The 12,438-nt window shown below is 46.7% G+C and overlaps 1 protein-coding gene across 9 annotated transcripts in view; it reads left to right on the top strand.

Moving 5' to 3' along the window:
- Positions 1–12,438, top strand: part of SNTG2 (syntrophin gamma 2) — a 408,896-nt gene that overhangs the window by 339,728 nt on the left and 56,730 nt on the right. For 8 of the 9 annotated variants that reach the window (XM_034952500.3, XM_034952491.3, XM_034952496.3 and 5 more), the window contains one exon: positions 12,177–12,269. In XM_034952500.3, the coding sequence (XP_034808391.1) occupies positions 12,177–12,269 (93 nt within the window). Of the gene's footprint in view, positions 1–50; positions 12,074–12,176; positions 12,270–12,438 lie in introns of those variants that run through there. The other variant, XM_034952494.3, reaches the window with a different exon arrangement.

Below are 12,438 nucleotides of genomic sequence, written 5' to 3'. Positions count from 1 at the left end.
AGAGCACACGTAGAAATGCCCATTTTTTGCCCTTTTTGCTTCAATTCCAGATACAGGACACAGAAAATTATTTGACACTTTCTCAAGAAAGCAGAACAGAACATCCAGCCTCACAGAGATTCCGGGTGCCTAACTTCACTGTCCAGGGCACCAGCTGTATGTGCTGGGGGTGTTTCAGGGGCATGTCCTTTATTTTCCTCCATACATCCCTGAAGGAAGTAGCAGAAGTTTCGAATTGCCCCGTTCTACTGGAAACCTGCATTCCACCCACTGAAGGATCCCTGAGCTAATGCCCCCACTGCCAGCCTCAGGTTCCCTCCCACCTTGTGTATCTGCAAGTGAAGGGGATAAGGTTTTCTGTCTTCATGCAGAATCCGTACTCATCACCTGAAGGTGGAGGATCCAGGCTGAACTTCAGTGCATGCAGTACACATTCATGTAAATATTTATTTTCAATGGAGAATGTAAACCAGTTACTTTGTCATCTGATATTTGGTACTTTGCACATCTCCACTAAATGTGTGCTGCTGCCCTGTGTCTATTGCATGAGCTGTACTTGAGACATTGTCCACCTGTCACTAATAACATCTTGGAGTTGCACAACACAGGGGCTGCCCAGCCCGGCGCCTCTGCAGCTCCTTCCCAGCGGCCCAACCTGGCGCATCCGCAGCTCCTTCCCAGCAGCCCAGCCCGGCGCCCCTGCAGCTCCTTCCCAGCGGCCCAGCCCGGCGCCCCTGCAGCTCCTTCCCAGCGGCCCAGCCCGGCGCCCCTGCAGCTCCTTCCCAGCGGCCCAGCCCGGCGCCTCTGCAGCTCCTTCCCAGCGGCCCAGCCCGGCACCCCTGCAGCTCCTTCCTAGTGGCCCAGCCCGGCGCATCCGAAGTTCCTTCCCAGCGGCCTAGCCTGGCGCATCCGCAGCTCCTTCCCAGCGGCCCAGCCCGGCGCCCCTGCAGCTCCTTCCCAGCAGCCCAGCCGGATGCCTCTGCAGCTCCTTCCCAGTGGCCTAGCCTGGCGCATCCGCAGTTCCTTCCTGGCTCTTGTAGGTCGTTTTCCAGCCTTTCCCTGGAAGCATCAAGTGACAGGAAAATGGCCCAGGAGCTCTCAGGATAAGAGCAGAGAAGGAAAGAATGGAAAAGAAGGTCCAGAAGGCAGGGATCTTGGCCTCGTTCCACGTTAGGACCATGTGAGTTAGTCTCCTAGGAGACTCCATCTCACACTAGACAGGCAGAAGTTAACAAGCTTGAAAATACCGAGTATCAGCAAGGAACGTAGCAGTGAGAACTCCCAACCAGGGCTTGAGCAGGGCGCGTGTTGGTCTGTATGAATCTAGAAATGTGTGGAGCTGAGGCCCATTGCCCAGGGCTCTATGTGTTATAAAGAGCAGAGAGCTGCAAGGGGTGAGGGACAGGAGACTGGGCTGGTGCTTCTTCCAGAGTAGGGGCAGACAGGATTTCAATCTATCAGCATGTCAGCATAGTGTATTTTATATACATTTCATTCATTTATTTATTTTTAGTTTTATTTTTTTGAGACAGAGTCTCTGTCACCTAGGCTGGAGTGCAGTGGCATGATCTCGGCTCACTGCAACCTCTGCCTCCCAGGCTCAAGAGAGTCTCCTGTCTCAACCTCCTGAGTAGCTGGAATTACAAATGCCCACCACCACACCCGGATAATTTTTTGTATTTTTGGTAGAGATGGGGATTTGCCATGTTGCCCAGACTGGTCTCAAACTCCTGGGCTCAAGCGATCCACCCACCTTGGCCTCCCAAAGTGCTGGGATTACAGGTGAGAGCCACCACACCCGGCCTATACATTTCATTTAAAATAATAAATATGTAAACAGAAGACAGGCCAAAGTGGCACACATTCTAAAACAGTGAAGCAGAATTAAACCAGTAAGCATTGGTAGAGACCCTGTCCTCCCCCGGTCCTGGAGGGTGCCCCTGGGTGAACACCAGGTCTGCTTTCCACACCCGCCTTCCCTGGGTCCCTTCTTCCTCTGCCTCCTCCACCTCTCCAAATGCCTTTTTACCATCCTGCGCCACTCCAGAAATGTGATGGTTGATACTGAGTGTCAACTTGATTGGCTTGAAGGATACAATGTATTGATCCTGGGTGTGTCTGTGAGGGTGTTGCCAAAGGAGATTCACATTTGAGTCAGTGGGCTGGGGAAGGCAGATCCACCCTTAACTGGGTGGGCACCATCCAAGCAGCTGCCAGTGAACGTGAAGCAGCAGAAAAATGTGAAAAGGAGAGATGGGCCTAGCTCCCAGCCCACCTCTTTCTCCCATGCTGGGTGCTTCCTGCCCTTGAACATCAGACTCCAAGTTCTTCAGTTTTGAGGTTCGGACTGGCTCTCCTTGCTCCTCAAGCTTGCAGATGGCCTATTGTGGGACCCTGTGATTGTGTAAGTTAATATTTAATAAACTCCCCTTGATATATATCTATCCCATTAGTTCTGTCCGTCTAGGGAACCCTGACTAATACAAGATACTTTTATCCCATGAGGTGCAACATCGGGAGCCAACAGTCAGAGGCAGGAACATGCCCTGCACTGCTGCTTTCCGGGCCGTGGAAACACATCTGTCACCAGTCCTGACCCTGCTGGTCTAGCCCTGCGCACATTTCCCAGGGCTGCCCTAAGGAACGTCCGCAAACCAAGTGGCTTAAAACAACAGAAATTTATCCTCTCATTTCTGGAGGCTGCAAGTCTGAGATCAAAGGGTTGGCAGGGCTGAACTCCCTCAGGTTCAGAAGGTGGAACCTTCCTGCCTCTTCCTGCTTTGGGTGGCTCCTGCAGTCCCTGGCATTCCTCAATCTGCAGCTCCTCACCCCAGCTTCCACCCCTGTCTCCACACCTGGCTCTCCTCCCTGGGTCTCTGTCTCCTTTTCTCAGAAGATCACTGGTCACAGGATTCGAGCCCCATGTGCTCCAGCACAGCCTCACCTTGGTCTCTTCTGCAAAGAGCCTACTTCCAAATAAGATACTGGGGGCTAAGACTCCAGCATGACTTGTGGAGGGACACAAGTCATCCCTGTGCACCAACCCACAAGAAACGTGGAGCACAACTGCAATGCTGAGCTGTGGTGCCCGAAGCAATAAATGAGGAGTCAGGACACAGGGACAGAGAGACCAGCCCGTCCTCTGTGCCTATGGCAAGCTGTGTGCCTGCCCAAACCCCACCTGTCATCTGTAAAATGAGGATGAAAGCACCATCTCGTGAGTTTACCATGAGAATTCCATGTAAGGCACTTAGCTTAGTTCCAGGCATGCAAGAAGGGTGACTTAAATGACGGCACTGTGACCATCACCACTCTGAAGGCATGCAAGACAGGTGCCTCAAATGAGGGCACTATTACCATCACCACTCTGAAGGGCGTGCAAGAAGGGTGCCTCAAATGAGGGCACTATTACCATCACCACTCTGAAGGGCGTGCAAGAAGGGTGCCTCAAATGAGGGCACTGTTACCATCACCGCTCTGAAGGGCGTGCAAGAAGGGTGCCTCAAATGAGGGCACTGTTACCATCACCGCTCTGAAGGGCGTGCAAGAAGGGTGCCTCAAATGACGGCACTGTTACCATCACCGCTCTGAAGGGCGTGCAAGAAGGGTGCCTCAAATGACGGCACTGTTACCATCACCGCTCTGAAGGGCGTGCAAGAAGGGTGCCTCAAATGACGGCACTGTTACCATCACCGCTCTGAAGGGCGTGCAAGAAGGGTGCCTCAAATGAGGGCACTGTGACCATCACCACTCTGAAGGGCGTGCAAGAAGGGTGGCTTAAATGATGGCACTATTACCATCACCACTCTGAAGGGCGTGCAAGAAGGGTGCCTCAAATGAGGGCACTGTGACCATCACCGCTCTGAAGGGTGTGCAAGAAGGGTGCCTCAAATGACGGCACTGTTACCATCACCGCTCTGAAGGGCGTGCAAGACAGGTGCCTCAAATGAGGGCACTATTACCATCACCACTCTAAAGTGCTGTGGAAAATCCTTTCGAAGTCCACTCACTCTTGGCTGATGGTCTTCGTTAGCTAAAGCGTTTTCTGCAGGTCTCCTTCCACAATCCAGTCTGCTTTAGGCTGAAGAAAGCATTGGCCTCCCGGAGTTCACTGACCCCAGGATAAAAACAGGAAGATCCCTCAACACCCCAGGGTGGGTCAGCATTTCCCCTGGACACAAGCTGCGGCCCCAGGGTGCACACCGACCAGAACCTCACCTGGGCCGTGCCAGCCCCTGCTTGTAAGGTGGCTGTCAGTCTATCCCAGCAGAGCTACCTGTGCCCATGTGATTTCTCTCCCTTCCCATACCCCATCCTGATGTTGCTTCCGACAGCTCCATGCATCCTGTTTTGTTAATGAGCAGAATCACTTCTTTAACTTCTTCATTAATTCCAGCTCTTCATTTGTGTATGTTGTCTATGATACTTAAAAGGCTACTCTTAATGCTTTTGTTTAGAGCGTGAATTTTTAATATATTTGAAAATGAACTTGAGTGTGCTATTTAATACCACGTTTTGTTTTATCACATCCTAATTACGTTTACTAGCTATTGTCCTATAAAAAGCTATTTTAATCTTTATTATCTGGATTTTTCGCCACTGCAGCATGTGTCATTTTCTGCAGTGATGTCCAAAAATTAAGTAAAAGGTGTTTAAGGGAACTCTAATTGATTGTGCTTCTCAAGAGCCCTAGAAATTTTGATGAGTCATTAGGCTGACTGTGTGTGAGAGGAAATTCTCCACCGACAGCCTGAAGCTGTGTAAGATGGGACGGCTTTAGACCTGCCGAGCTCTCACAGCACTCAGCTCAAGCCTCAGCATCCCCCAGAGGTGACATGCATGGAGTTCTCAGTGGATGGCGGGGAAGGGTCAAGGTGACATGCATGGAGCTCTCAGTGGATGGTGGGGAAGGGTCATGGGATTGGGCACCTTACTTAGTTTGAGGGAGAGTCACAGAGTCCACATACTCACTGTGGTTGTCACTGCTCACCCCGCGCCCTGCTGAGGCCCAGCTGCCGCCTGCACCCATGCCACGCTGTCCTCCAGGGGGACCTGCAGGATGTAACCAAGGCATAACACCTGTATCACTGGAGTCCAGGAGAAAAGAAGTACTGAGAAGTACTCAAAAAATATTATGGCCTCAAACTTCCCCACATCGGCTAGAGACGTAAACCTACATATTCCAGAAACTGAACAAACTCTAAACAGAATAAGCCCAAAGAATTCCATACCCAGATCCTTACAATTAAGCTCATGAAAACTAAAGAAAAAGAAAACAAATCTTGAAAGCAGCCTGAGAAAAATAATACAGCCCTTAGGGAGGAAAAACGATTCAAATTATAGTGGCTTTCTCATCAGACACTACAGAGGCCAGAAGGGAGTGTCCCAATATTGTTTTAAGTGCTGAAAGAAAAGAATTGGCACACAGAAGCCTTTATCCACTTGAAAATATATTTTAGTAATTAAAAAAATTGAGACATTTTCTGATAAAAAAAATTAAGAGAGTTTAGTATCAGCAGATCTATCCAGAAAGAATAAAGGAAGTTCTCTAAACAGAAATCAAATGATGAAAGAAGGAACCTGGGAACATCAGGAGGGAAGAAGGGCCATGGTGAGCGAGAGTGCAGGTGACACCACAGACATTTCTTGTCCTACTGAGTTTTCTTACTTTTTTTTTTTTTTAAGACAGAGTCTCGCTCTGTCACCCAGGCTGGAGTGCAGTGGTGTGATCTCGGCTCACTGCAACCTCCGCCTCCCGGGTTGAAGAGATTCTCCTGCCTCATCCTCCCAAGTAGGTGAGACTGCAGGCATGTGCCACCACGCCTGGCTAATTTTTTGTATTTAGTAGAGACAGGGTTTCATCATGTTAGCCAGGCTGGTCTCGATCTCCTGAGCTCGTGATCCTCCCACCTCAGCCTCCCAAGGTTCTGGGATTACAGGTGTGAGCCACCGCGCCCGGCCTGTGTTTACTAAATTGTGTTTTATGGTCGAAGAAAAAATAATAACACTGTCTGATGTGATTCTAAGTGTATATGAAGAAACTATTTGAAATATATATACTATAAATGGGGGAGGGAAAAGGAAGGTGAAGGGGAGTGAGGTTTCTATACTTCAACTAAACTGATGCAGCAGTGACCACTGTGTATATAGAACGTGTATACAACTGCGTATAGAGAACCAGAGCAATTTCTAAAAAGGCCATCCAAAGAGACACTCAAAAAAATACAGATAAATTGGAATGCTAAAAAAAAAAAAAAAAAAAAAAAAAAAAAAGTTTAAGTAACTTACAGTTAGGCAGGAAAAAAAAGAGAAATCAAAGACAGGAAACAAAAAATAAAATATCAGTCTTCAGCCCTAAGATATCAATAATTACATGAAGTGAAAGTGGTGTAAATGCACCAAGTAAGAAACAGAGATTGGCAGAGGAGATTAACAAGATGACCAAGCTCTAATCAAGAAACTTACTTCAAAGATAACCATGTAGATGGTTTGAAAGTAAATGAGTAAAAAGAGATAACTCATGTAACCTTGATCAAAGGAAAGCAAGAGTAGCCCTATTATCAGATAAAGGAGACTTCAGAGAAAATAAAATTACTAGATGCAGAGAGAGTGGCGTTATAGGATGATGAGAGGCTCAGTCCACCGGGAAGACCCAGCCATCCTAAGTGAGTATTCACAAAACAACGGGGCTGCAAAATATGGGAAGCAAAAACTGAGAACTGAAACAAAAACAAAAAACAGAAAAATCTACAATTACAGTGGAAGGCCTCAACACTCCTTCTCAACAATTGAAAGACAACTAGGTAAAATATCAGCAAATACATAGAAGAATTCAACAGTACCATCAACTAAAAGAATCTAGTAAACATTTATGGAATCCCCCCACCATATACTACAGGATAATAAACATTATTTTCAAGTGTCCATGTAACTTTTAGCAGGATCAGCCATATCTGGGGGCATAAACAAGCATCAACAAATTTATAAGAACTGAAAATATACAAAGAATGTTAATCAATTAAAATGGAAACAAATTTGAAATCAACAACAGAAAGATAATAGGAAATTCTCCAAACACTTAGATACTGCACACTTATAAATAAGCAATGTGTCAAACATGCAGTTTCAAGGCAAATAAAAAATAATGAGGATATGAAAATGAGAACCCTGTAATATATCAAAGTTTGTGAGGCACAGCTGAATCGGCTGCACAGGAAATTTACGGCATTAACAGCATGCATTCATTAGAGAAGAGGAAAGGTCTAAAAACTGTAGGCTTTTGCCTCAATAAACTAGAAACAATAAACTATAAACCCCAAGGAAGAGCAGATATCAGTAAAATCAAAAACAGAAAAACAAGAGGAAACCAGTAAAACAAAGAGCTGGTTCTTTGAAGATATCATTAAATTCGGCAAATGTTTAGAAGAAAGACTCACAAAAAAAAGAGGAGAAAAAGAGAAGACAAAAATTGAGAATGTAATAAATGAAATGCGATATCACTACAGACTGTAAACTTCGACAGGATAATGAAAATACAATGAATAACTCTACACATATAAATCTCGCAACTTAAACTGAAGAGACTGTTTCCTCGTAAACCATGAACTGCCACAACTCCATCACTGTAGAGTCTTTGGGTAGCCTTACCATTACTAAGAAAACTGTATTTGTAGCTTAAAAACTTTCAAAATGAAATGTTTAGTTCAGATGATTTCACTGGAGAATTCTAAAAGAGAACACCAATATCTTCTCTATAATATCTTCTAGAAGAAAAAAGGAAGAGAAACACAAGTTTTTGAAGCAAGCATTAATTACCCTTATACCAAAAGCAGTCAAAAACACTCCAGAAAATAAACTACAGACCAATATTCTCCATTAATACAGACACTAAATCTTCAAGAAAGCACTAGGTGACCTACGCGCGGCAGATGCATGCCTGCTGTTATTTCTCTTATATCCGACTCCAGTTCCTTTTCCAGGCTGCTTGCTTTACTGCCCACTATTGGGAGAGCATTTTCCTTACTGGAAATGAGCAAATCAAAGGGGGCGACTTGCCTGTCATCTCCTGAAGTTACAGCATCTCACCTGAGTAGCACAGCTGTGGCATCCTGTTCTTGGTGTTCAGAACACAGAAAAGAAATCTTGTCTTGGCTGGTGCGGTGGCTCATGCCTGTAATCTCAGCACTTTGGGAGGCCAAGGTGGGTGGATCACCGCGTTCAGAAGTTTGAGACCAGCCTGGTCAACATGGTGAAACCCCATGTCTACTAAAAATACAAAAATTAGGGGGGCATGCTGGGGGACACCTGTAATCCCAGCTACCTGGGAGGCTGAGGCAGGAGAATCGCTTGAACCCAGGAGGTGGAGGTTGCAGTGAGCCGAGATCACGCCACTGCACTCCAGCCTGAGCAATAAGAGCGAAATTCTGTCTCTCAAAAAAAAAAAAAAAGATGGTTTTATTTCTGGTATTCTTACGTTTTTTTCTTTCTTTTTTTAACTCTTCAGGTAATTCTGAGCTTTATATTTTTGATGGTTTCTGTAAATATTGATTGCTCTGTGCTATTGCTCTTGGTTTATTTTATTCCAAAAGCTGAACTTCAAAGCCATTTACTTTAAGCTTTCATTAATAAGACCGTTTTTGATATTTTCATATAAAGAGTTCTGAAACTATCTATTTTATGTTTCGGTCAGTTGTGGAAGGAGGTACTTAGAACTTTTTTTTTTCTTGAACTCATTAATTTATTCAGAAGCTTTGCTGTAAGCCCAGAGCTGTGGTCTGCAGTTGGTCATTTTTCTATGGGTCACCATATAATGTGCTGGAGATAAAGTTCAGTACGAAAAGACTGTCCCCTGTCTTCAGCTAAACCATGAAGTGTTCTGCATATACCTTTTCTCCATAATTTCATCAGTAGATCAAATGTTATTCTAGTAAGTTGTTCCTGCAGCCTCAACATCTTGGAGAATTCCAAGTGACTACACCAAATGAGTTACATGGACATTCTTTCCCTGAGTTACATGCAAATGTTTAAATTACTAATGTTATCAAAATTTGCTGGACAGTCTATGAGGATGTCTTTCAAGAAACCAGTACACAAAAATAAACATTCCCAGACTCCCTCCGATGTGGGAAGTGGGCCGTGAGGCAACCCTTCCTTCAGGATTTGGGGCGTGTGTGCCAATTAGAGTTTCTTCCAAGGCATCAAGGGAAAATTTGTAAACATAGAGGAAGCCTGGAAATAATCCCACATGTCATTCATTCACTAGATTGAAAGAATTGTGTTTGGAAAGTTCTATGATAAGACTGTTTTGTGGGAGTTGTATGTACAGCAGTAATGAGGAAACAGATTTTAAAAAAAAATTCCCTCAAGTTCTAAAAATGCAAATGATGAGACACTCTATGTGTCTGGGAGGATACTGATTGATTAATTCTGAAAATGAGATTTTGTGTAGCCAGAGGTTCCTTAGACGAAAGCTTTCTCTTTTTCCTCCATCCTAAGCCCCTTTGGAGATTATGCAAATGGGTTGTGTGCTTATGTGGCCATCTGGAGTAACTTTGTCCTGTGCCGTAAAGATGGGCTATAATTACTGAATGTGTGTGCATTGCAATTCAGCAGTAGCCACTGATGTTTACAATTTCTGCAGATCCTATGATGCTAGCTACTTAGTCTACATAAAATGTAGCAATTTCCCTTGGAATACTTTCATTTCCTATTTTTTAATCACTAGATTTAAATTCTAGAGATTGAGTAGCTTTCAAACCTGAGCTGTGAGAATGTCACCTCCTGTGGCCTTTCACATAGAACCTCAGTCCTTATCACACTCTGGGTCAGGTTTATGGAAGGTGGGCAAGGGGAGCTGGCTGGGACTGTGCTTTTCAGCCACCACTCATTGCGATCTGCTCTCGGACTCTCATCACCAATGCCAACAGTGTGTAGAGTATTCGTGACCGCCGGCTGTGTGTGTGGCGTTGGTTGGACCCCCGTTTATCCTGGAAGGGTCAGGAGCTGTGTGAAGCCCAAGGCAGATGGGTCCTTCCAGCCTTTTGCGCCCCCCGCCATCTGCTCTCCTCTAAGAGGGGAGAGGCAGGGACTTGAGCTACTGTGTTTGTGACAATCTCTAAGGAAAGGTTGACAGGCATGAAGATGTTGAAGGCACGCATTCAGCTATCCAGGAAAAGGACAATAGCAGAACAAGAGACAAGTGAGGAAGAGCCTCCCGAGCTATGCAGCCACAGGGCCGAGCACAGCAGGCGCGGGGGGACAGCGGAGGTCTTGTCAGGCAGTGTGGGCAGCCCATGGAGCAGAGCCGTGGCAGGACTGAGGACTGAGGACTGAGGACTGAGACCTGAGACTTGAGACCTGACTGGCTCCAGCCTCCCTCGGCCAGGGTGTGTGTGCCATGCACTGTCAGCCGTGCGCTGTGTGAGCCACACTGTGTGTGTCAGCCATGTGCTGTGTGTCACCTGTGCGCTCTGTGTGTGTGAGCCACGTGCTGTGTCAGAGCAGTGCGCTGTGAGCCGCGCTGTGTGCGTGCACGTGTGTATGCCATGTGCTGTGTGTGTCAGAGAGCTGTGAGCTGTGTGCCCCGCACTGTGTGTGTGCGTGTGTAAGCCACATGCTGTGTGAGAGCTGTAGGCTGTGTGGGTGTGAGCCGGGCATTGTGGGTGTGTGTGGTGTGAGAGTCGTGCACTGTGTGTGTCTGGTGTGTGTCATGTGCTGTGTGTGTGTGGTGTGTGAGCCATGGGCTGTGTGTGTGGGGGAATGTTTGAGTGTGTGAACCATGCACTGTGTGTGTGTGTGGTGTGTGAGCCTGTGCTCTGTGTGTGTGGTGGGAGCCATGCGCTGTGTGTGTGTGTGTGGTGTGTGAGCCATGCATTGTGTGTCTGTGTGTCTGTGTCTGTGGTGGGTGAGCTGTGCATTGTGTATAAGTGTGTGTGTGGTATGTGAACCGTGCACTGTGTGTGTGTGCCAGCCCTGCATTGTGTGTGTATGTGTGTGTGGTGTGTGAGCCGTGCATTTTGTGTGTGTGTGTGTGTGTGTGGTGTATGAGCCATGCACTCTGTGTGTGTGTGTGTATGGTGTTAGCCGTGCACTGTGTGTGTGTGTGTGGTGTGTGTGAGCCGTGTACTGTGTGTGTGTGTGTGTGTATGCGAGAGAGAGAGAAGAGAGACAAGGAGGGAAAGAGAGAGAGTGTAGGCATCAAGCACCCATTTCCCACAAGAGTAACGTGTTTGGATGTCACAGGGTGGCTCAGAGACAGGCCCAGAACCCACAGCTGTATTTCTCCAGCTCAAATCGATGGCTCCGCTTCTCTTCTAAATGGGAACATTTTACCCGCAGATTTATTACAGAGATTGTTAAAAATAACTTTTACCAAGTTATTAGGGTTCATGCTTCTTTCGTCTGGAGTCGCATGAAAACATTTAAAGCACAAATCTCGCTTTCAACCAACATGGCTGCGAGTGCATTGGCAGGTGTTCACGGGCTCCGCAGCCTGAAGCCCAGAGACCTTCCGGGCAGAGCCCAGGAGCAGAGAACCCGGGCTTCCCCTCAGAAGCGGCACGTGCTGGTCCAGGCCGCCCTCCACACAAACCACCGGCCGCGGGTGGGATGCGCTTCAGACTGCAGAACTTCTTGCACCGTGTGACCGATGTAGTTTTTGTTTGTTTTTGGCGGTATCCCTGCAGTACTGCTCTGCTGCTTGGTGGTGGTGTAAATTGTACTGCTCTTCAGAATTCTCTCAGGAAAGTGCCGCTTCTAGCTCCTGCCGGAATATGCTTGTGGGCCTCGTGCAAAGAAAAGTGAACATATTACCCAATAGGTATAATGAGCTAGCAGAAAGAAAATTCAGTGGTTTACTGTGTTTTCAAACACGCGTTGGAGAATAGAGATTGGCTGGGCTCTGTGCATTTGTTCTGAGTTAGAGCAATGCCTGTAAACACTCCCCACCTCACAGAGCTGGAAATATTTGCCTCTTGACAAAAAGCAAGAAAGAACCTGTGTGCAGTTGTTCCTGTGGGTCTCCCGGGACCCTGCATCCTCCTGTTTTGTTCCCTGTAACTTGCATGTGAGAGCATTTTATAATTTTTGACCAAAGGGGGGTTAATATGGAGACTACCTAATTAAAGTTAAACAGCATTATTAAAGAATGTTTTCTCAAAATTGATACTTTTTTCTAGTCCAGAACATACATGTGCAGCTGGCAAGGAGAGATGCTGTGTTTCACGGTGGATTTCGCGTTGGGATTTACCTGTTTTGAGAGTCAGACCAAGGTAAGAGGCCAAGCAGGCATCCATGCCGCCCCATTGCCATGTGCTTGGTTACATTCCATGGGCGTTAACACTCACGCATGTCTGGTAGAAGCCACCACACTTGCTGGATTGTGTATTGTGCAGAGGCCTTGCTTTCATAGACTTTTTTTTCTGATAGCTCAGGGCCCCA

The sequence above is a fragment of the Pan paniscus genome, chromosome 12 (assembly GCF_029289425.2).
Source record: "Pan paniscus chromosome 12, NHGRI_mPanPan1-v2.0_pri, whole genome shotgun sequence".
Classification (NCBI taxonomy): Eukaryota; Metazoa; Chordata; class Mammalia; order Primates; family Hominidae; genus Pan; species Pan paniscus.
This window is presented reverse-complemented; position numbering and strand designations above follow the sequence as displayed.